Source organism: Cygnus olor, chromosome 1 (assembly GCF_009769625.2).
Source record: "Cygnus olor isolate bCygOlo1 chromosome 1, bCygOlo1.pri.v2, whole genome shotgun sequence".
In the NCBI taxonomy this organism is placed as follows: Eukaryota; Metazoa; Chordata; class Aves; order Anseriformes; family Anatidae; genus Cygnus; species Cygnus olor.
In genome coordinates, this window is record NC_049169.1 from 6,974,170 (window position 1) to 7,001,749 (window position 27,580).

The following is a 27,580-nucleotide window of genomic DNA, read 5'->3' on the forward strand; positions in this document are numbered from 1 at the left end:
AAATTAAACAAGTTACAAAAGTCAGTATTAGAAATACAGAATAAATAATGGGAACACAAATCCCAGCAGGGAATGAGGTGACCAATTGTATAACTGAGAGGCAGATTTTCCAAAGCCCTGCATCCAAGATACACAAAGTGTAAGCATCCAGCTCTTGGCCCCGCTACATCTGTGTTGGTTGCTGGAGTGCAACAAAGAAACGTGGCACTTGTAACACACACAGCTTCTGGGCCCTCCTAAAGGAACAAAATGATAAAAAGAGTTTTCATTCTATTTTTTTTTTTTCATGGCCCACAGCCAATGGAAACTTACAGGCTGCTCCATAATGTTTGGTATTTTCTACAGAATCCAATCTTCCGTTGAAGAACCCCCCCTCAAAAAGGGATTTCCCCCGTTTCTGTGGCCGGGGTCTTTTTTTGCCGGTCTGACTTTGCAAGGCAGTGGTTCCTTTGAAGGGCTGCCTGCAAAATTCCCAAATCCACCTCTCTCCCACATGATCTGCAGAGCACAGCAGGTGGCAAAGGCAGTACGTGTCAGTGGATTAAAGAGCAGAAGGAGGGTTGTGCAGTAAAAGCAATGCATAAATGTATCCAGAGGGATGGCTTCAGACCTGTCACTGTCCTCCCCAGTGTGCTCCTGAGCAGATGTCTCAATGCCTCCTTCCCCCTTGCTCCTGAAAATCTTCCTGTAACATAAATGTCACAGTTTTGGACCTCTCTGGAAAGAGGTGCTGTGATTCTTGGAGGCTCTGGATCCTGTAGTGATAAACACTACTCGATTGCCTTTTTGGCTTGTCAAGGCTGCTCTCCCAGATATCATCTGTTATTTCAGAGTTAGTGGTAAGACCTCATTTTGCCAAACCATTGCTCAAGAAGCATTTTCCACCAGATTGCTTATGCCAGGAAATAATGAGGTTTTTACTGTTCCTTTTCTCAGTTTAGCCATTATATCTGTTGCAATGGCATCCTCCCCTCCCCTTCGAATGCGGAGGAGGAGGTGGAGAGCTCGATGTTTCTTCTCAGTGGTCAATTGTGTCCTTCCCTCAGCCTGGATATAAGCTTCCAGCAAGCCCAGGCTTGAGTTCCTCTGTGTTGTGGCTGTATTTAGTGTCACAGCAGTTGGAGACAAGGGTGCAAGTGTTTAGCCAACAGAGAGAGACTACAGTGACTATTATAATGGGGACATCCCCATCCCACCTTTTTTGCATGAGCATGTATTTTTCAGCATACATCCCTGTTACAACCTCACGTTCCATAGTGTCTGCATTGTGTTATTTTCTGCATGGGATCAAAATTAGTGTAAGTGGATAAGTCTCCTGGCTTGGCTGGAGGAGATGATCAGGTAGAGAAGCATAAATGAGAAGGTAGCTCCATGTAGTGACAATTTCTAGCTTTCCCCTTTTACTTCCCCCTGTGAAATCTTTTTCTGCAGTGACAGATCTTTAGGATCACCCAAAAATTGGGAAGAAATATGTCAAATCATAAATACTTCTAAACACGTAGATTATAATCTGAATGCAATAAAAATAGATACCTATGCATAAGTTGGCAACCTGGTCATGAGACTTTGTTGTTTCAATGTATAATATTTGTGAAAAACTAATTCCAAAATATTCCACTGATTTTAATTACCCAACCAAATAAATTGATAAGGTTTCCAAGAACTAGATCTTGCAAGATATTGCATTTGTGCCTTTAAGGTTAATAATCTCCTGGAATTTCAGGAAAATGCTCAAGAATAGCCAGCTATTCACATGACTAAATGTTTGTACAGGATCAGACCCTAAAAAAGTAAATACTTCTTCCTAATGGCCCACTTTTCTGTGCTGTATCTGCTCCCCACATGCCTGCATTTACGTGATGTTTTGCTATTTATAATCAAATGGCCTTGGCAGGAGGACAGTATGTTAAACTTGGAGTTGGCAGAAAAGGAGGCTAATAATTGCAGTGAAGTATGGTAGCAGAAACAGTACAATATGTAAGGCTTGTTGGTATAACGATTACACCGCAGCCTGCACAATCTGTGCATTTATACAGATTTCTCCAGTTTAATATACAGATGACTTATGCTTTCCATTGGAAAAGTGATTTGTTTTATAGCATATCTTTCACCGAAGTTTGCACTGTTTATGATGTGTTGCAAAGGTGCAATGTTCTGTTTCATTGTTCCATTGTGACTTTTCGAAAAGGACGTGGAAAATGAAGGTACCAAAAGAGTGGGGTAATTTGCTGCAGCTTGATACGTTTTAATGTTTCCCAAGCTCGTATTAATGACAGCAATTAAGTTTATTAAATATATTGCCATGTCAAAACCCACATCCTGTTTAAGGCAGCAGCTCAGGCTGCAGTGATTAAGGGCGAGCAGCAGAAATCCAAGGATCTGTTTTTTCCAGCTGTAGGACAACACTGTGCTCCCCATCAGGTCGAGCTGGGTCCTATAGCCCTGGGGCTGGCCCCAAATTCAACTTTGGCACAGGGGAAAAGAAAAGAGTCCTCATAGGGAGAGGAGAAGGCCCAACAGTTAAGAAGCTGAAGTGGGAGCTGGAAGATGTTCTGTGAACTTATTTGCTTTGTCACGCATTTCCCAAGTGACCTTAAATGGGATTTAGAGCAGTGTGCTGCTGCTGGTTACAGCATTGTAGACAACCGGGGACATGGAAATTGAAGGGTGTTATATGTATCACCTCCTTATGTTAACTGCATAGGAGAGAAGGAGGTTGTGGCACCTAAATTGTTGTGACACCTGTGTTAGCGGATACAAGCATGGCCTTCACCTTCCCCACTGCTCATGGGGAGGGAGAGCGGATACTTGGGACGTGCCGACATCCATCCCCACCTAGGTCAGGAATTGCAAAGCTTTGGCAAGGATTGAACCCCTGCAAATTGTGACCATGACCCTGTGTGTTTATTATGTGCCAGAGAGCACGAGCCAGATAATAATTTCCACCCAGGGAAAGGACATGGTTTACAAAGAGCTCAGTTCTCAGACAATGTTGTTTGAAGTGCGAAAAGGGCTCTCTGAAGGGAACTGCCGATGTTTACAACATTAAATCAAACTCTTGTCGAGTTCATCCCCGCACTCTATTTATTTTGGAGCACCACTGATACCGTATGCGTGTGTGTATATTTATACACATGCATGTGTGTATCTGCATATATATGTGTGTGCGTGCATGTATAGAAGAGTTGTGATCCTTCAGCCTTATCCATTCCAGCTAACTCCACGTTTCCTGTCATCATACTCAAGAGTATTTCCAAGCACTGCTTGGCCAGCACGGCGTTTGAGTTGGCTGCCTTCAGTGAGTATGAAGGGTCAGAAAATAATGCTAGATGAAAGACTCTGCCTGCCATCATGGGCAGGGAGGACGCGGCATGCAAGAGACATATGCTTGCAGTATGCTAACAAAGAACGGTCTAAAAGGAAACTTACTGTTTTCGTCTTTGTTGGACATTCCTTTCAAAGCTTAGAAGTGCTATATCTAGATAAATTGCTGTGATAGCTTTGAACAAAAAAAAAAAAAAGAGCTAACAAATTTGAAATAATATCTGATCATTAGATTAGATTCTTCTCATGTGCAGGGCCATATTTGCTATGGTTATTCATGAGCAGAGTCCTTGTTAGTTTCAGTGGAAGTATTTGTGATGGAGAATATTCAGATCGTGGCCCTTGGTATCTGATTCTTTGTGTTGAGACACTCATATATTTGCAAAGGGATGTAAGACAGCTTCAGCACAAAGTTCCCCAAAGAACAGTCAGGATGTAGCTACAGAACAGAGACCCCAAGAGAAAAGTTAGGTCCCAGTTAGGGTAGTAAGTCCTTGCTCAGTCCTGGGTGATGGTCAGCATGATAATAGATTGTTTCTGATTGTTCAGATTTATTTAATTTTATTTTTGTATATGGTGTGGTAGGTAGAAGTAAAATCTTTTACTGGGCCAACGTGTATAGTTGGTAGAAACAATGAAACTTCAGTGCTGACGCAGTTAACATCAAAGCGAACTCCAAAGTTAAGAACTATTGCTCAGGGTTTCAGTAGATATGCATCACTTTGATTATCTCTGAAAGAGAAGATAGCTGTTTCTCAAGGCAAGTGGAGCAGATTCCTGTAGCAGAAGGATATGTTGTGTGAATGCAGGGGAGGGAGGAAGAAGAAAAGATGCTAAGCTGTTTCTGTCATAAAGAAAAAGCAAGACGGCTTATATACTCTGGATATGGAGAGTTAGAGAAAAGTCAAAGGGAGATTATAACATGCCCTAAAACCAATATCTCTATTAGATCTCATGCGTCAACTTCTCAGCATGGGAACTAAGGTTCATGATTAAACAGATTTAGTACAGATGTGATGACGCTCATGACTCCCACCTCAGGGTGAATTCGTGTGCCCAAAAACTCATCTGAATTTTCAAACTCTACCAGCTGACTGTGTAAAAGATATGACTTCTACCTGCTAACCTCCATCTCTCTCGCCTCTCTGCTTAAACCACCACATCTCCAGCAAAACACTCCAGAGAATGAGTACTAACTTTTCTTTTGGTTTCCTAGAAGTAAAACTATACTCTAAGCACTATAACACTATGAGTATTTTATAGATTTATAAGATTGAGATCCTCCAAGTGCAAAGTACAGTATAAATGCACAGTCCTCATGTTACAGCATTGCACTGTTAACAGGATAATTCTTTAGAGGCAGCTTGGAGAGCAATCCCACAGCCAGCTTTGGCAGCTGGGGCTATTTTTGGGCCACACCATTCAGCATTCCAACACGTGTTTGAACATCTCCTGCTGAGCCAACTAGCCCCAGCAGTGTTCTTATTTTGTTCTGATTAAAAACTTGCATCTGCAAGGTGCTAATGCTGCTGAAGAGACCTGAGATGTAGGTTGGTCCCCACCAGTGTAGCACTTCAGGTCTTCACAGGGCATCAGTACTATTCTTATTTGGGAAACATCCAATACCAAGGCTATTTTTTCAGGATTACCAGAACTATGTCATCAACACAGAGTTAGTGGTGGTAGGAGACAGTTTGTGAACTATTGGAACCAGCCGTTTCTTACTGAAACCACCGTGATTCAGAAAATGATCCCTAAACTCAATATATATAACATATATATAGTCTGCATTGAGCTGCATGCCTGATGAAAAGTTTCATATAGCAAAAAAAGCATTTGTGAGTCCTTCTGGAGGCTGACGGGAAAGATCTTCTGGGAGAGCTGGCAAGGGTATCACACCCCAGGACCTTGTTCTGCCCATGTTTCCAGAATAAAATTTGACAAGTGGGAAATGTGATCTGTGCTTATACAGCTTGCTAACAAGCTTGTTCATAAAGCAAAATGCTTCATTAACTTGGTAGGAAAAAATGTTCCTTCCAAATGTAAGTAATCTTCTCTCTGCTGTTCTGTCATTTTGATCAGTTACTGAACAGATCATTTGGATTGTAGTCATCCACATATGAAGTGCCTGGCTAAAAAATTTAGTTTTCTTCCACAGATCTGTACTATGACAGCCAGTGCTCCCAGCTGGTACGTGTTGAGGGCACGTGCCTACACCGAGGAGGTGTCCTGGGAACGGAAGCAGAGTGCTCGTGACATTTTGAAGCGACTGTGACTAGCAGTTTGCATTCCCACCAGGAAACTCTGCTAGGGCCCATGTGCACCAAAAGGCTGAGCAGTGTGCAAGGAGTGCACACAGATCTTCATGCACTTGTGCACCTAAGATAGTAAGCGGTACAGGGCAGGCAATGCTGCTAGAGTCTTCTCAGGCTGCTGGCTCATAGAAGTGACCTGGAGGCAGTCATGGATACTCTGTTATGTCAGGTTGGGTCATGTAGGCCTTTGGTAAAGCTGTAGAAACCCACCTCACATGATGGTCCATGCCTGAGAAATACAGAAAATGCACTGTATGAAGTGTGCAAGGGCAGCTGGGCTCTGGATCCATCTAGGATTATATGGTGTATGGGATCCATCAGAGGCTGAGATGGGCCTGACTGTATCCCTGTGTAAATAGTGACCATGATGCTTAAACTAGATGCTGCCCTCAACAACTTAGAGCTGCCTGGACCCAGTGGGAAATCTAGGCCAACTTGCCTTGCTATCAGTGAGAGGCGATCAGGAGTTTGCTTCCAAGGAAGATCTGAAGGTCTTCCAGTTCTCCTCTCATCACACCTCACCTTCTCCATCAACAGGACAGGGGCCCAAGATGGTGTCAGGTGCACTTGGGAGCCCTGTTCTGTTCATGGTACCCTGTTCTTTTATCTGTTTAGGTGACAGTTATGTGGTGGTGGTGGTCAGCAAAGTGCCCTTCCCAGTGGAGGGGGCGATACCCGTGAGTGGGACCCTGCCCCTTCCTGCCCCCGCTTCTCCTGGCTACCGTACTATTGAATAAACTCAATATAGCAGTAGGTCAGCTCCAACAGGCTGGAATTGGTGGCTCTCCTGTCTCATGAAGTGAAGGTTTAGTCCCTCATTTCTCCCTCCAAGAGTAAGTATGTTCTCATATCTCTCACTTCTTGGGTAGGAGAGCTACCATCAGGTACGAGGGGAGCAGTTTGGAAGAGAGACTGCTCCCAGACAGCACTAATTAGATGTGCCACTGACACGAAAGCAGAAATTGCTGCAAGTCCTTTGAAGAACAAGGTTACAGTTTGAAACGATCTGGGCAAAATGAAAGGAACGTCTCCAATTCATGGGATGCATAAACTGAAAACAGCAGGCTGGGGTATGTAAGCAGAGTTTCATCTTTTAAGAAACACAAAGCAGTGCTGCCATTCTGCTGCCTTAGTGGAAAAGAGTGAGGCTTGGGTAACGCCCTCTGAGGAAGATGTGGGCTAGTTGGAGAAAGTCCAGAGAAGCTCACTAGATCAGAGGATTAGAAAATGTGATGTATGAAGAAACAGTGAAAGAATCAGTTTGTTTTAGTCTAGAGCAGAGAGGACGGAGGGAAGGCATGATAACAGTCCTCAAATATGTGAAAGGATGCTTCAAAGACAAAGAGAACAAGCTAGTTTCCATGTCTTCTGGGAGATAGCGGGGCACTGGAAAAGGTTGTCTGAGAAGTCTCCATCTTTTGGAGATCTTTAAGGACTGTTTAGGCAAATACCTGTCAAAATTATTTTGACAAAAGTGGGGTGGGGGGAGGAATAGATGATCATTGTGTCCCCCAGACCCTCCAATTCTGCTATTCGAGGTCCCCAGACCAGGAGGCTCTGTCCCTGACAGATGTCTCATTTCTTCAATTTCTTAACATTTTCTGTTGCTAATAAACATCAGGCTTCTAGACTGGTGCTAAAAAAAAAAATGTGATTTCTGAAAACATCACATACAATATAGGAGGCAATCTTTGCTTCCTGGCTTCACCTATGTCGGGTAGCATTATTAACCACAGCACATAGCCTAATATCAGTTCACAGATGTGCCTACACTTCCAAAAGATCTCATGCCTTGATGAGTTGAGTAAATTAAGGAAATCCTCTTGAAATAATTATGTTTTCCAGAGAATTGAATGTGTCTATCTGTTCAAGAAACTGCACAATATCAATGAAGTTTCTCAGTCAAGTGCTGTTCAGCTTAAGCTATTGTGCAGCTGTGCTAATTTAGTGAGAGTCCATGTATCTGTTTTACTGTTAATCTACATTAATCAAGACGAATGGCTATGTACGTTGTAGGGTGGCAGGAAAATCTCCAGTGCAAACAGAAATCAGACAGGTTGGAGTGGCTCTGGAGGCTGCTGCATGGTTGAGGCTAAAAGTAGTCTCAGCCTGTTGATGTTAAATCTTTAGATGTAAAGGGGAAAAAAAGGTGCAATGTTTTCATCAAGGGCTGTAATGGTGACAGAAAGCAGCCATGCACCAACAAAAGGTCGCACCTCTTTGTAGCTGCCAGATCTACAAGCCTTATCTATGCTTTGCTTTTATTGCCCCAGACTTTCCACCACTGCTGCCAGCAGAGACAGTGGTGGGAAGTCGGAGGCCTCATGTGAATGAAATCAGCATCTCACTAGGAGCAATTGCACCTTGGACCAGACTTATCCGTTGAGGAGAAGAAGAATGGGTATTCGAGGAGAGCAAAAGATGTCTTAAAACCTGCCTTGTCTGCCTGTTTCAGGATTGCTGGAGATACAGCACTCAACAAGAACATCCACGAGTCTGTCAGTGCTCAGATCCGGAAGAACTTTGCAAAAAGCAAATGGAGAGTAAGTGACCATCCTCAGAGGTGACGCTTGGACACATAACTCTGCTACCACAGCATCTGCACAGCCCTCACAGCATGTCAATGCCTTAAATAGAAAATTGCTTTTGTGGCCCAAAATTTTGGACATAATAGTTGGTCCCATCTTAGATCACATGGCTTTGCTGCTTATAGAGTGTGCTACATCAATGCATAATACAGTGAGTACGAGAGATGGGGCCAGGACTAAAGCACCAGTGGTTGGTTATATGTTGGAGGGCAGCCCTGAGCAGGGGATACAAAGCAATTCGGACACCCATGCATTGGTGCAGGGAAGGATATGTCCAACATGAGAAGGGATTTTGGGCTACCACATCCCATCTGACGGGATTGGAAAAAGTTGGGATGACGATGGACTCTTCTTCTGCCAACGCACAGTAACCAGGGGAATGGCACAAGTTTCCCTTCCACCTCCAGATTTTTATTTTTCTTTCTTTTTTTCCCCCAGCAAGCGTTTAATGCCACGGCGGTTGTGAGACACATGCGGCGGTTACACCTCGGCAGCAGCCTGGACAGCACGAGCGCCAGCGTCTCCGGTACCCTCGGTCTCACCGCACCGCTATCTGATGCAACCACCCGGAAAGATTGTGAGTAGTGGGAGAAAATCTGTGGGAAATGCTTTTTCTCTCTGCCCCCAGGCTGCAGTCCTTGCTGCCAGCAGGTGTTTGAAATGAGGACCGAAAAGGGACTGAGGCTTTTGTGTTTAGCTGGCTAAAAAAAAAAAAAAAAGTAATGATTCAGTTGGAAATATTTATGCACTGAAAAACTGTATTTTCAGCTCAGTGCATTTCTTGGGAAATCCTCCTCTTGTTGAGCATAGGGGCTTTTGATTGGGAAAAAGACCCAGACACCCCCAGGAAAAAGTCATGTATTTGGCTGAAATCTGGCAGAGTTTAATCAAAATGTTTATGTTTAAGTTTCCAGTTTTGTGATAAAACATTTTTTTTTTTTCCCCATAAAAATTGGCTTGCTTTACATTTTCTGTGGGGGATACTGCTCCTGCCAGTCCAACCCAGCCTGGGCCAAAGAAGCTCCTGTATAGGAGGCTCGCTTGTCTGAGCAGGGCTGAGGCTCTGCACACCACCACAGGGTCTGGCCCCCTGATTTGTTTGTTCCCTGCTGCAACTGAGATTTTCAAGCTGCCCCATGGATCCAGATGCTTGCGGTGAGTGAAGCCAAGTTAATCTCTGGCTTCTGAGCATTTATTTTATTCCCTTCTATCCATCTATAGAGATTTTTATATCACGAAATGGAGGGGGACAGACTTTACAACTTTACAGAAGAGATTATTTCAAGCAGCAGCACCACAAAGCTAGTAGCCTGTGCTGTGGCTGAGCCAGAGCAGAGCCCCTTCCCTTTGCATCCCAGGTCTGATGGTGATTCATGCAAGAAATTTTGACAAAAGCAGTTCCTGTCAGTGCCCAGATGGTTTGCAATGCCCAGTGCCAAATCCTATAGGTGCTGCCAAAAAGTTTCCCTGTGCTCCTGGCATGCATCTACCATCTGCAAAGGAGCAATGCAGCACTGACCAGCAGCAAAGCACTTTAACCATGAGCTGGCAATGCAACGAGGTTGAAAACCCATTACAAGGAAGAAATGCACCTTCATCTTGGTTCCTGCCTGAGCTGGACCCATGTTAGGACTAGAGCATCTGGTGACATGTTTTGCTGCTAAGCACAATTGGTGGGTGATTAATCTCCATCCATCCAGTTAATGGATGATCAATATCAGAAGGTGATATTAATTGCACTGAGTAGTCTGAATGGTAATGGAAAAAACATCCATGCGCAACAAAGGTGGGAAGAGATTAAAGTCTATTTAATGGCTACAGCAAGTTCAGAATCCAGCAAGTCCCTGTGCAGGACCCGGCCCTGTTTTTGCAGTGATGGAGAAGTCAACTAGGATATGAAGGTTAAAACCAGGTGTTGAGAGGTGATTTTTTTTTCATGTCAGAAATACGAGGCAGAAAAGTATCCATCTCTAAGCATCCCAGGTTAAGTCCAACAGAAGAGCTTGCCAACAAATACCGAAGAGCTTCCTTTTCGCAAAGAAATTAATCAAAGAGAAGAGTTAGGAGATGCTGGAGCCCCAGAGAACCAGTGAGGAGAGCCAGGAACACATGCAAGGTGTGACATTAAGAGGCAGCTGACATGTCAGGCACAGCCCACTGAATGCCTCTTGTTGGGAAAAAGGAAACCTCAGAGGTCTCTGTCCTACCTCTTTCTTTCTCCATCACCTCTGGAGACAGATTTCTTGTGTGGGAAAGATCCCATTCATGCAGCCAGTTACATGACACAGCTGTGCCACCATTACAAAATGCAGTCCTGCCTAATGCTATTAATAGTGCATTTAATGAGCTCTCCAAACAGTTTCAAATGCAGTAGTTTCACATCCCTGAGGGCAATTAAATACAGCCCTAGCCCAAGAGGAGCTTATCAGGCTGCATCCTAATTCTGTTCCTGTGTTAGGCCAGAGAAGATTCATTAGGCTGGGTTATGCTTCCTGTCGGGACAGTCTAAGTGAATCCATTGGCATTTCTCAAGTGGCTTGCCCTGATTTTCAGTCTTCTGTGCCTGGCTTATTCTGTTTAAATGTGGTTGGACTCCCTAGATTGATTACAGAACTTAGATCTCTGTGTTTTTAAGGTAATGCATAAATTGCAGCATGAAGCCAAGGTGTCAACTCTGAATGCTGCTGGGAAATGGGATATGGCTGGGTGCGGGTACAGGATAATCATCCCTGAGACTGAAACATCACCTTCAAGCTTGGGAAAGTAGGCAAAAGTCACAGCAAGCAGCAAAAATCCTGAGTATTCAAGGGACTGTACCAGACTCTACATTGAGATATATTAGTATAGCTTTCAGCCATCCTCTACTCACCAGCCTGGAAAAATGAACTTTATTTCTCATCACACCAAGCCTGCACTTTCTCAGAGCAAGGTCACCACGCTGGGATCCCGCTCAGCAGCACAAGGGCAGGTCATCTGTGGAAAGCTATGGCAAGGATAGATTTGGGTGCTCAACACGAATATTTTCTAAGGGAACTGCTGAGGTTGTGCTCGAATAGCCAAATCTGGAATCTGTCATTCCGAACCCAGCCCACTTTGGGATTTTCAGGGGTTATTCTTTGGAGGGCTGTGTTTTTTAGAGCTGTGCTGGAGGGTTCACTGGAAGTGGACACGTTCTATAAATTTCTATTTAGCTAAATCCCCATTTTTTCACTAAAAAAGTCCGTGAAAAGTCTGTGATTAGTTCAAAAGCAGCTGCCTGGGTAAAAATTGGGTCCAGACACCTAACCTATGTCAGTCTACATCTCTTAGCTGGAAGTCCTGGAGACATACCAGCAAAGCCTGAAGTGACATAAGGTGTCGCTAGCATGATGCCCAAGTCACACAAATTTACCTTCTCTCTAGATTTACAGGAACTCACCAACGAGTTTGACCCACTGCACTTTTTTTATCAGCAGCTTTGCAGGATGCCTGGGGAAATGTGTTTAGCCCACGTGCGTGGTCTGTTCCTTTAGCTAGATGGCCATGATGAGAAGTTTAATCACCTTCGAGGTGCCCACGAGGAAAATTACCTTGAGCAAGCACAATGCTGGAGGGATTTTTGAATCCCACAACTCTTTGTCTTCAACCCCAGAAATGTGGCTTCGGTCTGGCTGGACACGTACCAAAGCCAGGAGTACCATCTCCAGCAGCGGTCCCCTCCGCTCTGGAGCAGGCTGTGGGAGCAACACCCACATTCCCCCCTTCAAAAATAACACTTCTAACTCTGTTTCTGGCTTTTGTTTTAGGTATGTCTCCATCCACTCTCTGTAGTTTTGTTTCATCTGCTTCTTCAGGCGTTTCGGCAGTAGGAGGGGACCGGAGACCCAGACCCACCACAGTGACCACAGTGCACACAGGGAGCAAGTGAGAGCCCGGGCGGCCGGGGCTGAAGGACTAGAAGAAAGAAGATTTTTTTATGGCCATATTTTATACTGCAATTCTGAAATGTTTCATTTATCACAAACTGCACTGACTCCAGGGGGAACGGATCTAAGTCTCTGGTGCTGTACATATATATACATATATATAATATATATATATATTATGTGAGTCTAGCAATGTTCTAACTAATGAACACTCATTCTTTTCCCCAGTGATTTACTCTTTTCTCAGTGTAGGTAACAGTATATGTTGTATTTTTTTTTTCCATTAACTACAAACATCTCAACTGGATTATTTAAATAGAGATACTTTTCTGAGCATTATAGATATATTTTTTTCTTTTAAGAAGTACTTCCAGTAAAGTCCCCCTCCCGGTCTGCTGGGGGATAGGCTGTTTCTGTAGGTAGGAGTTGACGTCAACTTGGCAACACAGGAGGATTTCAATGGCATGCCATTTCTCACTCCTCAGACTGGACTGCAAGCCTGGCTGGGTTTAGCAGAGCTGCTGCTCCGAGTAAGAAACCATTGCTTTCCCCCTCCTCCTCCTCCTTGAAAGCCACGGGGAGAATTCAGCCACCACCAGCCCCATTGCTGCAGTGCTGGGAGCCTGCAGCACCCTTGTTGGAGAGGAGAGGCCGGCACGTGGTGCCTTTGAGGAGCAGACCAGAGCTGGGCAAGCGAAACAACAGAGCCTCATCCTGCAGCAGTTCCCTTCTTGGCAATCCCTTCCAGCCACTGCATGTGATGGGCAGAGTGAAATGATTTCTGCGTGCCTGGGACGATTTCTGCCCCTGGGAGAGGACTGATGCTTGCACCCCTCTGTAGAGCTCATATACAAAAGCTAACTCAACTTTTTTTTTTCTTTTCTTTTCTTTTCTTTTCTTTTCTTTTCTTTTCTTTTCTTTTCTTTTCTTTTCTTTTCTTTTTTTTCTTTTCTTTTTTATTTAATTACTTACTACATGCATTTCCCAGGCTACACGTGCTGGTGCATTATTTGGGAACAGCCACTGTGTTGTGTCCATGCACCTTGAAATAGGGAGGAGAGCAAATCTGCCCTCATTTGCCCAACAGCTTCAGGTTACTTCTCTTGTACCCCAAACGGGCTCATCCCCACCACGCAGAGGCACAAGCCTTGTGCTCAATCACCATGTATCATCGTCCTTTATCCTGCACAAAACATTGCGAAAGGCAGTACAGGTGCAGCTGAATGGATCAGGCAATAGTGACTGTGCTGTGAAAAGCCATAATTATTTGTCATCGAGACCTCAAACTCCTGCTTCAGCTTCACTCGGTTGGCTTGACCAGCACAGATGGGATTTCATCCATCACATTTGGAGTGCTAAATGCAGGAAAAGCAGGTGGCAATGAGCACCGACTGTTCAGACAGGCCACTCCTTTGGTGGCACTCGATAGAAGTCCAGTTTCCTTGCTATTAAGCTGCTCCCCATTTTCAGAGGGCTGCAGCACATCTGAATGAGCCCCCTCTGCTGGGGACAGCCACCCATGCCTGCAGGGTTTAGCAAAACCATCGAGATTTGGGCAGACCAAAGGGCAGGGGCTGTCCTTGCTGCAAGCCATGCTCCTGTCCCATGCTCAGACCATTGTCACCATGAGACCACTGTCACCTTGACAAAGGTCGCTGAAAATTGCTATCATACAATTTACACTCATGCCAAGGCTACTTTTTTCACCAGCCTGAGGAAGAAGCTTTAGTCTGGAGACACTCCTATCACAAGAAATTTGAGTTTCTGCACCCATGTGATTTCATTCAGCTCAGTTCTGCTCTGGATACATGCATGCACATGGGCAGTTCCCCAGCTTGGAATCAGTCGAATTCCCACATTTACACTCATGCCACCAGAAGCAGGATTTGTTTAGGGAATATTTTGGTCTTTGGACAATTGCTTCTAAGGTTGGGCTCAAACATTCCCTCTTCACGTTCCCTCTTTCCTGAAACCTGAGGTTTGATTTGAACTCAATGTAGTTGCTGAAGCTACTATGCAAAACATAACATTCAAATGTATCTTGCGGAAAAAAAAGTAGAAAAAGAAAAAGAAAGCAACATGGATTTCCATCTGCAAACCAAAGAGCAGTGATGGGAGTAAAAGCGGATGTGTTGCCCCATATTCAGGGAGTTCTTGTGCACCGGCTGCCCTACATGCTCAATGTTTTCTGTGTTTTTTCTTGGAGGGATATTTCTTCCTTCCAAACATGCAAAGTTTTTTTTGTCTTTTCGGTACCTAACATTCTGCCATAGCTGTGTAATTTATCATCATTATTTTAGGTTTGTTATCAACCACTGGGATGTTAAGACGAGAAACAGAAGCACTTAGAAGCAAAATTGTTTTTTTTTCTGCTACAGTTTTGTGTGGTGGGAAGCTCTTCTTTTGGTTCAGTGAGACACAGCTGGGGACCTGACCAGGTTCTCCATGCGCATAGGGTAGAGATCTCTCATCAGCGAGTCCCAAAGTATCTCTTGGATAAAACTTAAATCTGACCAAATCTGTTAAGTGGGATGGCTTAGCAGCACCCAGGCCAGGTGTCTGGGGGCTGGAATTGTTTGCCCCTGAGCACCACAGCCTGGCACAGCAAACCCCAGCAGCACGCCTGGGATGCTGCCAGTGCCACCACAAGTCCTTCCCCTGCACCAGTAAATGACGTGTGCAGGTGGGGAAGGGGCTGATAGCCCAAAAGTAGACGGTTCAAAACAAAGCAGACTTTTCCATGCTGGAGCAGGTAGAAAAATTCTTCTGGGCTCTTTCCCAATGGGCCGTCCTACTAAACAAGCTGTGATTTACTCGTCGCACGAGGACTTCAGCCTGGGCTCACCTGTCTGTTTCCCTTTTCTGCTTTACTTGACTGGCACCAATGTGTTTTCCGTTTGTAACTTGTTTTCCTCAGCTCCTTCCCCTTCTTTTTCTTTGCTTGCAGCTTTGATTGTTGATTTTTACCTCCAGAGTCACAGAGGCCATCTTTGATGCCAACAGCAGAGAGCTCTTGCTGGGAAAACAAAACTAAAAATCCAGAAAACCTCCAGCTGGCCCCTTAGCCCGCAGAAGAAGGGTGAGGACAGGCTGCCCGTGAACTCTGCGAGCTGAAAGTCAGTGTTGCAGTGGCAGGGGCTTATGCTGCTGATTTTGCATGTGACTTCATTCCCAGTGCATCCTCACTGCCTGCTGGATCACCCCTTCTGCAGCACGGAGTGGACATGCCGCATGGGGGGAAGCAGGAGTACGGGGAAACCTGGCAGTGATGCTTTCCTGAGACTGTGTTACCTTGCTGGTGATGTCTTTTCTGTCCTGGTTGCTCTTGTACAGGTGCCATTAGAGTAGTGGGGTCAGAAAAAAAAATAATAATAATTGGATTTTACCTACTCCTCGTGTGTCTGTTTTGGTTGTGGCACTGAAATAAAACCAAGAAATGATAAAGGTTCATTCCTGAAATGAATCGAACCACAGAAAGGGGTGTCTGCCCTCTGGTCGTCATCTTCATGTAGTCTGCAATAGGCATTGGATTGGGTTTTGCTCTGTGCGTGTTCCCTGCATACCTCCATGGCTACCGACAGTATTTTTTCTGTAAGCAGTTCTCCTTCTTTCTGCTCAGCTCCAAGGAGCTTCAGAGCTTGCCCAAAACTATTTCCCAGCCCTAGGACCCAACACAGCCAGAGGGATGCCCAAGAAGAGCAGTGTCAGCAGCCCTGAGGCTGCCCTTCCTTAAATATGGGCCTGGTTTTAGCGAAACAAGCCCCCAAGGAAAGCCAGAGAGCTTTTAGCCATTGGTGAGCAGGGAGAGTTTTGTCCTTCAGTGTGAATTTGGAGTCAACTAGATAAGCTATAAGGAAAGCTCTGCTAACATTTCCCCCTAGGGTAACAGCTCCAGGTCTGAGCAGTGCTAGCTAGGTGAACTCTGTATAAAAACACCAGTCTGACTCTGCCAGTGAGTTCAGGCAGACAGTAGACTGTTGTTTTTGGTTTTTCTAAAGAGCTGAGGGACTCATACGCCTGCAGAATAGCAGCTTCTAGCCTGAGCCCTGAGGTACAGAAGTATCTTCCTTTCAGCACATGGAAATTGCCATTTAATGGGATTACTTGCATTCATGCTCCTATGCATGTTTATCTGGTTGAACTGGAGCCTGGACGCATCCCTGAAATTATTCATGCGAAGGGAGTTTTGCCTTCATTATCGTGCTTCTTTGCACCAGAAACTCGATGCTAAGAACCACACTCATTCAAGCAAAGACCAGAAACACACCCGGAGACTGCAGCATCCAAGGCAAACAGCATCAAAATGGAGCACGGAGGACACGCTGGCAATGGCTGAGTGCAGGAACCTGCCCACAAGCACTGTGCAAACAGGGTTTCCCCTGGTACATTACTCATCCCTGATTTCTTGCCCAGCAACAGTTTTACTCCATCCCTTTCATTTCCCCACCTTCCCTGCAGCTGGGTCCTGCCTGCCCGCCCCTGCGTGCGTGCGTGTGTGCTCTGGCCCCAGGGATCGCAGGCCCCACTGCTGGGAAATCAGGAGCTGGTTCAGGTTTTTTGGTCCAACTTTGTGCTGTTGGGTCAAAGCTGTGTACATAGTGTTTATAGCCGAGGATAAAGGCTTTTTATCCCAGACTCTGGTTTTCAAGACCCCTTCCCCACCTCGAAGCGTGCCACTGCTTTGTCCAGTTGGTTATTTTATTCCTCCTTTTCATAAACAGTAAGGTCAGAAGAGCAGCTCTTACATTTTTCCATGCCCCAGAGTGGAATCATGGCTTGTACACTCGCAAACGCTGAACTAATGATAACATCAAAATGTCCAATAAATGCATGTTACTGCACTGCATGTATTAAACTGCTGTTCACTGTTTCTGTATTTCCCAAGTCTTTTCTTTATGCACATTCGATCCAGCCTTTTCTTCAAGGGGTTTCTTCTAGATTTTGCTTTTAAATGACTTAATGTATCTGTAACTTGAAATCCATCGTTAAGTTTGAGTAAATGCAAAAGCTGATGTTTTGTGAACAAGATACTGCAAAACCTGATAATGTATTTTGTCTTTCTGTGGAATGCTCTGCAGCATGTGCAGGAAGAGTCACCATCCAGAGCAGCTGAAAACTATGCAGCAGTCACGTACACACATCTAGAAACAGGGAGTCGGGGAGGGTCCCCCTTTGAACATGATGTAAAAAGTTTGGCCTGCATCTAAAATACCTTCCCTGGGTTGCTGATGCTCAGGGCTGCCAAAAAGCACATCAGTATGTCTCTTTAGGGTTGTTTTCTTTTTTGGTTCTTTATCCTTAGTGAAAACTTTGGCTGGTTTGCTCAGTTCTTAGTATTTTTCTCTTAGGAGGTATTTCTTTCTCACCCGTTGCAGAATGAACTGCATTTTGTGGACCAAGATGCTGTGATTATTTGCCTGCATGAAACAGGGCAATGAGCTGAGCTAATTATCCAATCGTTTCTGAAACATCAAATACGGAAGCACCTTCCCCAACATCACCACCTAAATACTTGCAATCAGTCCTTCAGCCTCCATGTAGCTGTGCCACCATTTATCCGCAGAAGAGTTTGGCTTGGTACTTCTTCCACATGGGAAACATGGCCTTGCCTCGTCTTCCCTTAATCATCGATCCATTTTCATTTGTGCTGGTCTTTCTACGGCAGGACAGGGTACAGGATGGCCACATGTTGGTTTTAGCACATCTGGCCCAATCCTTTTGTGAGCGTTGACTGGGCGATGGTCCCAGCTCCTCCATGGTCACTGTATTGGTGTGGAAGATGTTCATCTTCTCAAATCTCAAAACAAAGGCATCTGAAAGGGTTGGGAAATGGTATTGGGCTCTCGGTAATGGCATGCCAAATAGAAGGGCTGGAGAGAAAGTGCTATGTTGGTAGCACAGGAAGCAGGTATCAGTCCTTGGAAATTATATCAGGGTTTGTTCTGTGGTGGCTGAAAGCACCAAGTCCTGAGCCCACCTTCAAGGCTGGTGCTCAGTCAGGATGCCATATCACCAAGACACTGCCTGGCAGTGCAAAAATCATCGTTAATGATAGTTGTAAATCAGCCCAAGTTCAGGTTGCTGAGGAAGCACATGGCACAAGGCTCCATGAGGAGGTGGACATGTCCTGTGGTTCCCAGTGGGTGGGAGAGCCTAGGAGGTGCTCAGGGCAGCCCTAAGCTTTTCCATCTTCCATCTGCATCCTGCAAGTCCAGCCTGGTGCTGTGCATGCTGTGTCTTACCAGGCCAAGCTGTAGCATCACCCCCAAAGTGAAGAGCATGGAAGGTCATACATAGCTCAGTGGGAGATGTGGCATGACTCACATTTCTGGTCAACACAATGTCAGCTTATCAGCCTCTAGTTAAGAAACAGCATTTTGGTCAGTTTGGGCCTTTTTTTTTTTTTTTTTTTTTTAATAGAGATATTTGATTTGGGTCAGCAAACAACCAAAAAAAGCCCAGTCTGCCCAGAGCAGTGACTCCCCAATGACCTCAACTGCAAAGCATCTCTTGGTCAACTTTTAACGAAAATGCAAGCATGTTTTCTACAAAGGCTTAAATCTTAATCAAGGAATGTCAGTGTGCCTAATATTGCAGGTCTTGTGATTGATACAAGTTCATAACAGCATCCATGTCCAAAAAGAAGGGAGAATGTGTATTTACTCCATGCATGTATTAAGGCATCGCAAAAGTTTTATCTGCATAATGAGTTTGCAATACTGCAAATTGTTAATGGGGCTACGTCGCAAGTGGTTCTCTGCCTTGACAATCATGTATACATATCGAGATTTCTATCATAATGAGAATTTAAAGGGATGACTAATTGTTTTCCTCCAATAAATCCAATTAAATCATCCTGATGTGAAGTGTGTTGGTTTTGAGTGCATGAGTCTCCACCTGTGTGCAAAAAAGAAGTAAATAATTTCTATGGTGGCTTTGCTGTTTTATGAAATAATTTCCAAACAAGATTTTTTTTTTTTCCTCCCTAATTCACTCCATAAGGAAATGAATTAGAAAGAAATGAATGATTAGTCAATTAATTGTTTCCTAAAATTGCTATTGGAAGTGATGCTGTATGGCAACACGTGGAGACATGGCTATCTCTTGGGGGTATCCTGGTACTCTCCTGAGAGTGTCTGTGTGGAGTTAGGATAAGAAGATGGAGTTGTTAAAGTGATGGTTAGTTGTTAGAGTGCTGGTGCACCTTTGAGCTGTTCCTGGTGGTTTACACGGCCTGTGGTGAGAATCATGAAAGGAGACGGGATCTTTGGTAATGTTTGAGTCACTCTGCAGTCAGTTGTGGGCTCCAAAATTTGTTGAGTGCATTTCATTGTTGGCTTCCTTTTCCTCCAGACCATGTTGCTGGTGTGTGCTGACTTGGTTTTTTGTTTGTTTTTCTTTTATTTTTATTTATATAAATATTTTAACTCATATTCATTTTCCCCATTTTATTTTTGCATTTCTGGCTTTCTCTCGTTGGCGCACAAGAATTCCTTCCCTTTCATACCTCCTTTACAAATAGCTGGCAAAATCATTTTGTCCAGACAATTCTTGTTGGGTGCCCATCAGGGAGGTGGGGCCATGCTTGGGGTTAAAGTCCCGTGGATTTAGATATCTGGTTCCATAACAGAGCTGAAATGAACAGCAGTGATAATGGCCAACCCATAGCAATATAAAGAAAAAGACAAATTACATAAATACTTTTATATTGCCAGGAAAGAAACAAAAACCAGAACCAACCTGATTACTGCTTCAAAGCTGTGGTATGTGACTGTGGCCACAGAACTAGGATTAGATGATGGGCTCCACAATCTGCCATTGTGCTTCAGAAGAACACATCCATAGGAAGGTACGTCTTTGGAAAACTACATCTATGCAAAAAATCATCACAGGGGGTGGGGTAGATTTGCAACAGCCATGTTCGTGCCGGAGGGAAGGGGACCGTCCTTATTTTGAAGGCTTTCTGTGTGTTGGTATTCACACATTAGATGCCATAGGGACATGTTGTTCCCATCATATTATACTTTCTCCCAGCTCTGGACATATCCATTGCTGTGGGTATGTGTCCTGCCCAGCACATCCATGTCCTTAGCATGGTGGAGCCCTTCAACAAAGCCAAATTACTGTGATAATAACCATTGTTGATAAATACGGAAGTGGAAGGAAGGACCATCTGGACCAGCACTGCAAGTATTCAGCTGAGTATTTCCAGATTGCTTGCCATTTGGGCTTTCTGGATTACACTGGGATAAAATCCTGACTTCCAAGCTCTGTTTATTTAGCCTGAATACCACATTTTCTTTTTTTTTTTCTTTATAACTGCAACATTGTGATACAGTTACAGTCAATTAATGAGCTGTTTACCTTCTTCACAAAGTGTTTTGTTTAAGGACATTAATAATATATAATGGAGCCGAGAGGTAATTTGTTGTTCACATCTAACTCACGAGCTCTGTGCATTCTTTGGCACCATATAGGCTCTTGTATGTTTTTCATTTCTTTATTTGGGGCATAAGCAGGAGCTGTGTTCACATCCTTACCTCAGCTTACAGTCTAGCAGTGACCAGAAATGCTTCAAAAATCAAACAAATGTTTCCTTTTGCTGGAGGCCAGCTGGGCAGGTAGCCTCAATACTCAAAAGGTACATATCAGGTTTATACCTGAGCTGCTTCAGGTTTGCATGTGCTCAAAGTAGCACCTGGAATGTAACTTCCCTGATTCACTGCAGCTCAAAGCAGCACCAGAGTAGATCAGATCCTTGATCAAATGCAGGGAAAAAATGTGCCACCAATTGTATTTACCATGAGCCCATACTGACCCTAAAGGGAGTTGATGGATAAACTCCCATCTCTATAGATAGAATAGCACAGGTATGTGATGGACACACACTGAAGTATGTATATATGTAATACCACTATAATAATTTATATCATATCTTATCATTGTGGTTCTTTGGCCTAGAGAAGAGAAGCCTCCAGTGAGACCTTATTGCAGCCTTTCAGTACATAGAGGGCCTACATAAAAGGTAGGGAGGGACTCTTTGTAAGGGAGTGTAATGAAAGGACAAGGTGTAATGACTCTAAATTAAAAGAGGGTAGATTTAGATTAGACATTAGGAAGAAATTCTTCACTCTGAGGGTGGCGAGGCCCTGTCCCAGGCTGCCCAGAGGAGCTGTGGCTGCCCCATCCCTGGCAGTGCCCAAGGCCAGGCTGGATGGGGCTTTGGGCAGCCCGGGCTGGTGGGAGCTGTCCCTGTCCATGGCAGGGGGATTGGAACCTGATGATCATTAGCAGAAGCTTTTCACCAACCTGAGCAGTCCTTTGGCACCTCAGTATCTCCTCTCCATTACTGGAAGATCTTGTATCAGATCTTGCCATTTTTATCTCAGCTCTCTCAGAGCCAAGATCCCAGCGTTTTTTTCCTGCACTCATTGCCTGAATTCTTAGGACAATGTTTAAATTCACAGCCATTAAATGTGCCAACATCAGAGTCCACTGTTGAGTCAAATGGTGATCACAGTGGAAGCATGTGTTGGGGGATTTCCAATTCCTCTTCCTTCCTAAGTACTTATATGATTCCTAAGGCACTTTTCAGGGATTTTGAGACATTACAAGTAACAAAATTGCTGAGAGGTTGGAAGGGACCTCTGGAGGTCATCTGGTCCAACACTCCTGCTCAAGCAGGGTCACCTACAACAGTCTGCCCGGGACAACATCCAGCATCCAGGTGACTTTTATTCATCTCCAAGGAGAATCCACAACCCCTCTGGTCAGGGGCTTCACCAGTCCAGAGCAACAGACTGCAGTGTTGACTGAATCTTCGCTATCAAGTACAGATAATGTACAAGTTAGTTAAAGACCCCAAGGAAAAAAAAGGAAAAGATTTTCAACCTTCACCCTGTGTTTTCCTTTTATTCACAGAGAAGATGAGTGTCTGTGCAAATATGTGTTAATAAGTAAGAACTTGAAATGCTTTTCTGAAGGACAACTTGCCATGATGCTGGTCAGAGGATCATTCCTCGTTGAAAAGTCACATTATGCAGCAAGTGCCATGTCCTTGATTGTACCAACAGTTCATGTTAAATCTGGACAGAAACGACTTTTCAGCAGCTCAGCTGGAAGAAAGACAAAGACCTTCAAGAAAGAGCCAACAGTTGCACTAAAGAAGGATTTGTTAGCAGGACACCAGGGGACTTAGCTGAGCAAAGGAGGTGGCGACTGACTGATGAGGTGATGTAGCTCCAAATGTGGCTGAGCAGATGGGCAGGTTGCAGACAGATGTACAGGGTCCACACACCTGTGCCTGAAACTCACCGTGCCCAGGGCTACATGGCCACTGCATGGCCAAGGAGAGCTGTACGGCAACGCTCCCCAGCTGACTGATGGACCTGTACCAGGCTGTGCCCATCACCACTGGGTTGGTTGTAATAAGATGAGCTGGGGACCTGAACTGGAAAGTATTTAATTTTTTTAATTCTCCCAAGGCAATGTTAATACAGTAATTCAGTTCAGCATCCCTCATAACTTGTTTTGATTATCTGTGGTCTTTCGGTGGTGATTTAAACCTTTTGATTTACCGATTCAGTCTTAATTAGGTCCTGAATTGGGTTATTGCATCATTTGTCTTTAATTGCTTTAGTGAAAGTCTAGTAAATTAGGCTGGTAATATGCTTGCTTAGAGGGATTTTTGTCTGTTCATGTCTCTTAATAAAATCCATAAAAAGTTAAAAGGAACAAGCTTATCCTACTGAATTTCCACTTGTATCATGGAGTCTGAAGCTCAGAAAATGAGTCTGCAGTGGCCTTGTCTCTTCATCCAAATACATGTCCTCAGAGTGAGAAAATTAGCACTTCAGCAAGCATCCCCACAGCAAAGGGGTGGGTGGAAGAAAATGGTAAAAAGTGAGTCTAAAGCCTAGGTTCCAGTTCCTGCTTTCTGGACTTCCTTTGACTTTGCATGCAAGTTATTTAGGAGAAGACCTAAAAAAAAAACTACTTAAGATCCCAAAAATGAATGCAGCCCATGGCTAGAACATACACTGAGAATTGTTCCTGTCTTGGGAGACCAAATCTCTGTGGTTTTTGATTGGTTGCTTGCTTGCTTGGTTGCTTGTTTGTTTTTGTTTTGTTTTGTTTTGTTTTTAATTTATTTTTATTTTTATTTATTTGTTTATTATTATTATTTTGAGGTCTTTTGCCATGTCCCAAAAAGTTTTTTCTCATCACTCTGGCATCTCGGTGCCCAGATGAGCATTTAGGCAGAGGACCCAGCAGCACCTGTGAGAAGGACCACCATCTCCAAGGAGCTCCCTACAGTATGTCCTGACATCCACGAGAAGCAGCTTTGGCCATCGTGGCTGCCCTACGTGACGGCTAGGTACTGCCCGTTGCCTGCACAGGTCTTCACAACCTCTTCCCTGCTGGATTTCCAGCAAGACTGCTGCATCCGCAGTGCATTCTCTACCCATTGCTAATGAGCTCTGTGTTGCCAAGGCTGCCTGTAACTTCTTACAGCTTAAAGCCTGTTGTATTATAGCTGGAAATATGCTGCTTCCTCCCGTTCCATCGGTGAAGACCATACGTTGCGTCTCGTTTGACGGTGGTTCCTGCTAGAGAAAATATTACTTCCCATCTACAACCCTGCTTTACATTACTTCCCCTCACCAGCCCTGTTCATACATCCTGAAGCCTGCTTCTATAAAGACTACAAAGAATCAGCTCCAAAGATAAAGTTGTGAAACCAAAGAAAATCTGCAGTTAATTAAAAATGGTGAGAATTAAACACAGAGCAAATGAGGATATAAAGTTCGGATCAGCTTGATCCCCAGCGTGACGATGCATTTTATTTTATCCATTTAGCAGAAGAGGGATTTTTGTCTCTGCACGGGCTACAGAGACATGGCTGGAAAACTTCCACTGTCTTTAATTAAAACAGTGTGATTACATTTTCCTTTCTCCATCCTATGTAGACCCTGAGTGAGCGTGTACAATTAGGTACAGGTGGTCTGAGTGCAGCACTAATTTTGCTCTGTTAAACTGGGGCCAGATCCAGCACCCTGATACCCTGTCCTTGAACTGCCCATGGCTCTCTAAGAGCAGCACTGTCCCGCCACACTGGGGCTGCCTGAGATGCTGCAGTAGACGTCAGCTCTTCTAAGCTGGCTGCATCTGAATTCATCATATGCATTTTAGGACAGCCGCAGCTGGTACAAAAAAGCTTGTTGCCAGGTCAAACCCAGCAAATTTGGAGATATGTTATAATTGCAAAGCCAAGACCAATGTTCAGTGTTTCAGTTTGGCTTGGAAGAGGAAGATGACAGGGTCTGTGCCCACTGCAGGATGGCTTCATATTTGTTGTCTTTGATGGATTTTGGGCCTTACTGAATGTGGTTTGGAAGCTCTGCAAGCATTAGGAGGGTGGACCTGCTTTTGCTTCATGGCTGCAATAGCTGAGAAAACAGGCTGGCCTGCAGGAATGAAGCAGGCAGATTCAGAACAAGGAAATGTGTGGAAATTAATCCTCTTCCCACATCCCCTGGCCCTGGGTAACCCACAGGGCTGCAAGGAGAGCAGCCCCTGCCCCCAGCATTTCAAGCTCAATAGGTCCGTGTGGCTCAGGATGGATGTATTATCCTTCCTTACACTCACCTGCATAATTGTGCAGGGGCTGTGAAGGCTCCTGGCACATGTGAAACACCTCATTAGTGGTGTTGATGTCTTCTGCCTGGGGCTGTATCTCAGCAAGTTGGGTATTTGCTGTCTGTGCTTGCCCAAGCCTTTCAGGCATGTTGTGGCACATTGGCTTATGTTAACCTCCAGGTCTGGCACCTTCAGGATTTCCATCTGAATATCTGCACTCACCTGGAAGCTGCAAGGCCTGGGCCCTGCTCATTCCTTTTCCATTAAATTGGATAAAAACGCAAAATAAACCCCTGAATCATGCTTTGCCATGAAGACTTCCCTTCACTTTGGCATTGGTGCCACCAAGCTTCAAATGCAGCTGACGCTGGGAGCTCTGTGCTCCTGGATGTGCTCTGGTCCATGCCTGGGTGCAGGGCTTTGGGGGGTTTCAGCCACTGCTGACACCTTGGTGACAAGGGTGGGTGCTGAGGAGGGTGTTGAACTGTATTTCCTCACTTCCCAAGGCCTATGTGTGTATAGTCCTATGTGCAATGAGCCATATATTAAATATATAAAGCCATATATTAAATATATAAATATATGCATAAAGCCATATATATTAAAACCAGACATTGTCACTAAGATGGCAGTATTGGCTGGCTCCATGTTTTTGGTTATTTTCAAAGATATCTATTACTATGAATTTTGTTATTAATTATTACATTAATACTTATCTAAATTTTATTGTATTGTTATTTGTTTTACTTTTTATTATTCTGGTTATTTATTGTACTGATTTAGGAGAGTCTGCCCACATCGCCCATCTAACTTTAGCTGGTCCCTGACACTCCCTGAGTACTCTCTACCAGGGCACCTACATCTTCTCCCACAGCCAGACCCCAGTGTCCTATCAATGCAAAATCCTTTCTCTTTTCTCCCCTGAAATGACCTTAATGCTGATTCAGGGGTTGTCAAACAGCTCTCCTCTTCCAGATGTGCCTGCATGTCAGAGCTTGGGTGATATTTGTTAGATATAAGAGGACTGAAGGAACACTGGAATTGTCAGATGATGTTATTATAGATTATGCATCCCTCAGTGTGCTCAGCACGTGCCATTCCTAGTGAACAACGGGGCAAATGCTATTGTAACGGGCACAGAGAGGGGGTATCGTTGTTGCCTTGTGGAAGTGAGAAGGGCTATATGTAATTCTGGGGTCTGGATGGATAAGGTAGCCTCATGAGATACTCTGGAAGATGCTCAGGACCTTGTCCGCGAGACAGTCCTGTTTTCTCTCTGCTCTGCTAACGGATCTGATCTAAGCACTTAACTGAAAACATCTGTCACAGGGGCTTTAAGGACGATTTGCTCTTCTTGATTTCCAGGTGGATGATGGGTTTCCTTCCCCACAGGGTGAGGTAGCACGCGTGTGGCCACAGGATGGACTTCCCTGGTGGCATGATGAAGCAAACACACAATGCTTCCTGGCAGAGACTTTTAGCAAGTGGCACCACTTGACCCATCAGATTGCACCCAGCTGTGGTACAATGCCAGCAATGCCACCAGCGGCCAGCACCAGCGTGGTCCACAAGACCAGGCCAGCAAAGCTGGTTAAGGAGTCTTGTCTGAGTCTATGCAGCTGAAGGACTGATAACCATTCATTACAATTCAGGTGGATTTTCCATAGAAATAACAAACGTGATATAAAAATATCCTCATCAGACTCCAGCTCTGGAGATGGTGATGGTGAAAAAATCAGGAGAAATATTTAGGAAAAATAAAATGTTTTTCAGTTGCAGACAGCCTCGGAGATGGTTGACAGTTTGGAAACAATTTTTTCCATGCGTTGAGGCAGAGACAGGCACCAGTATGGAAACTTTCAACTTGAAAAGCGTAAATACAGCTACTGAAAATGTTATAAAATCAGAGCTGTCTCACCCTCTTAGCAAGCAGCACAGGTTCCAGCTCCAATTATATGATCCATTTCTTGAGGCAGGAATTAGGTCTTCATCATCTGCTCACGGGGAGCAAAGTGGAGCCCTCATGTTGTGCATGTGAAGAAAAATAGATTGTAAAGCTAAAACTAGCCTGAGTCACCATCATATACACAAGAAAAGAGAGATTGAATTAGAAGATATTTTCTTTTACTACAGAAAATGTTTTCCTTGCTGCCAGCTTCCAACTAACACTCTGTAGCTATTGGTACTTATTGCAATTTCTAACATATCTAAAGCAAATAATTTTAAGATAGTGTAGCTTATGATCTGTTTTTCTCCAGCAAGAGCTGCTTTTCCTGGCATCAAGAAATAGGAAAAATAATTTATTGACAACAGTCTGTGACATTTCCTCTTCCTTATCTCTTGAGGCCAAGTCTCCGGCTAGCAGGGTATTTCAGAAATAATCTTAGAAGTAATATGAAAAAGAAGAGACCAAAACAGCTGCCCCATTCCCATGGAAATGCATGGGAACAGATCAAGCGAGCACTCCTTTGCGATGCAGGCATGTGGTTGTCCTTGGAGAACAAGCAGAGATCAGGCATCTCATCCCCTCTGTAGTCTGCTGGGGTGTTACTGGCATTGCAGATGAAGTCCCTTTTGCCCTGGAGGCTTTTCTCTGGGCAGGGGAAGTGAAACAGAAATGTTAACCTCCTGCTCTGTGCTTTCTGCCTCCCCTGGTGCAGCTCAGTGTGATGCTCCCCTCTGTCCTCTTCCCAAGCCACTGGAGCCCCAGGCCCCAGGTGGGCACCGCTGCCCATCAAACCGATTTCCTCCTGGGTGAGAAAGAGATGAAGGAATGGGCCATGAAGGTTAAATGACCTGAAATACTTTT

General features: G+C 44.5%; 1 protein-coding gene across 6 annotated transcripts in view; it reads left to right on the forward strand.

Moving 5' to 3' along the window:
- CAMK1D (calcium/calmodulin dependent protein kinase ID) overlaps positions 1-18,658 on the forward strand; it is a 219,533-nt gene extending 200,875 nt beyond the window's left edge. For 3 of the 6 annotated variants that reach the window (XM_040547388.1, XM_040547396.1, XM_040547425.1), the window contains 3 exons: positions 8,095-8,182; positions 8,666-8,804; positions 12,013-18,658. In XM_040547388.1, coding sequence (XP_040403322.1) covers positions 8,095-8,182; positions 8,666-8,804; positions 12,013-12,134 — 349 coding nt within the window. In that variant the 3' untranslated portion in view covers positions 12,135-18,658. The remainder of the gene's footprint in view (positions 1-8,094; positions 8,183-8,665; positions 8,805-12,012) is intronic. The other 3 variants (XM_040547397.1, XM_040547406.1, XM_040547415.1) reach the window with 3 other exon arrangements.
- The last annotated feature ends 8,922 nt before the right edge of the window (positions 18,659-27,580 follow it).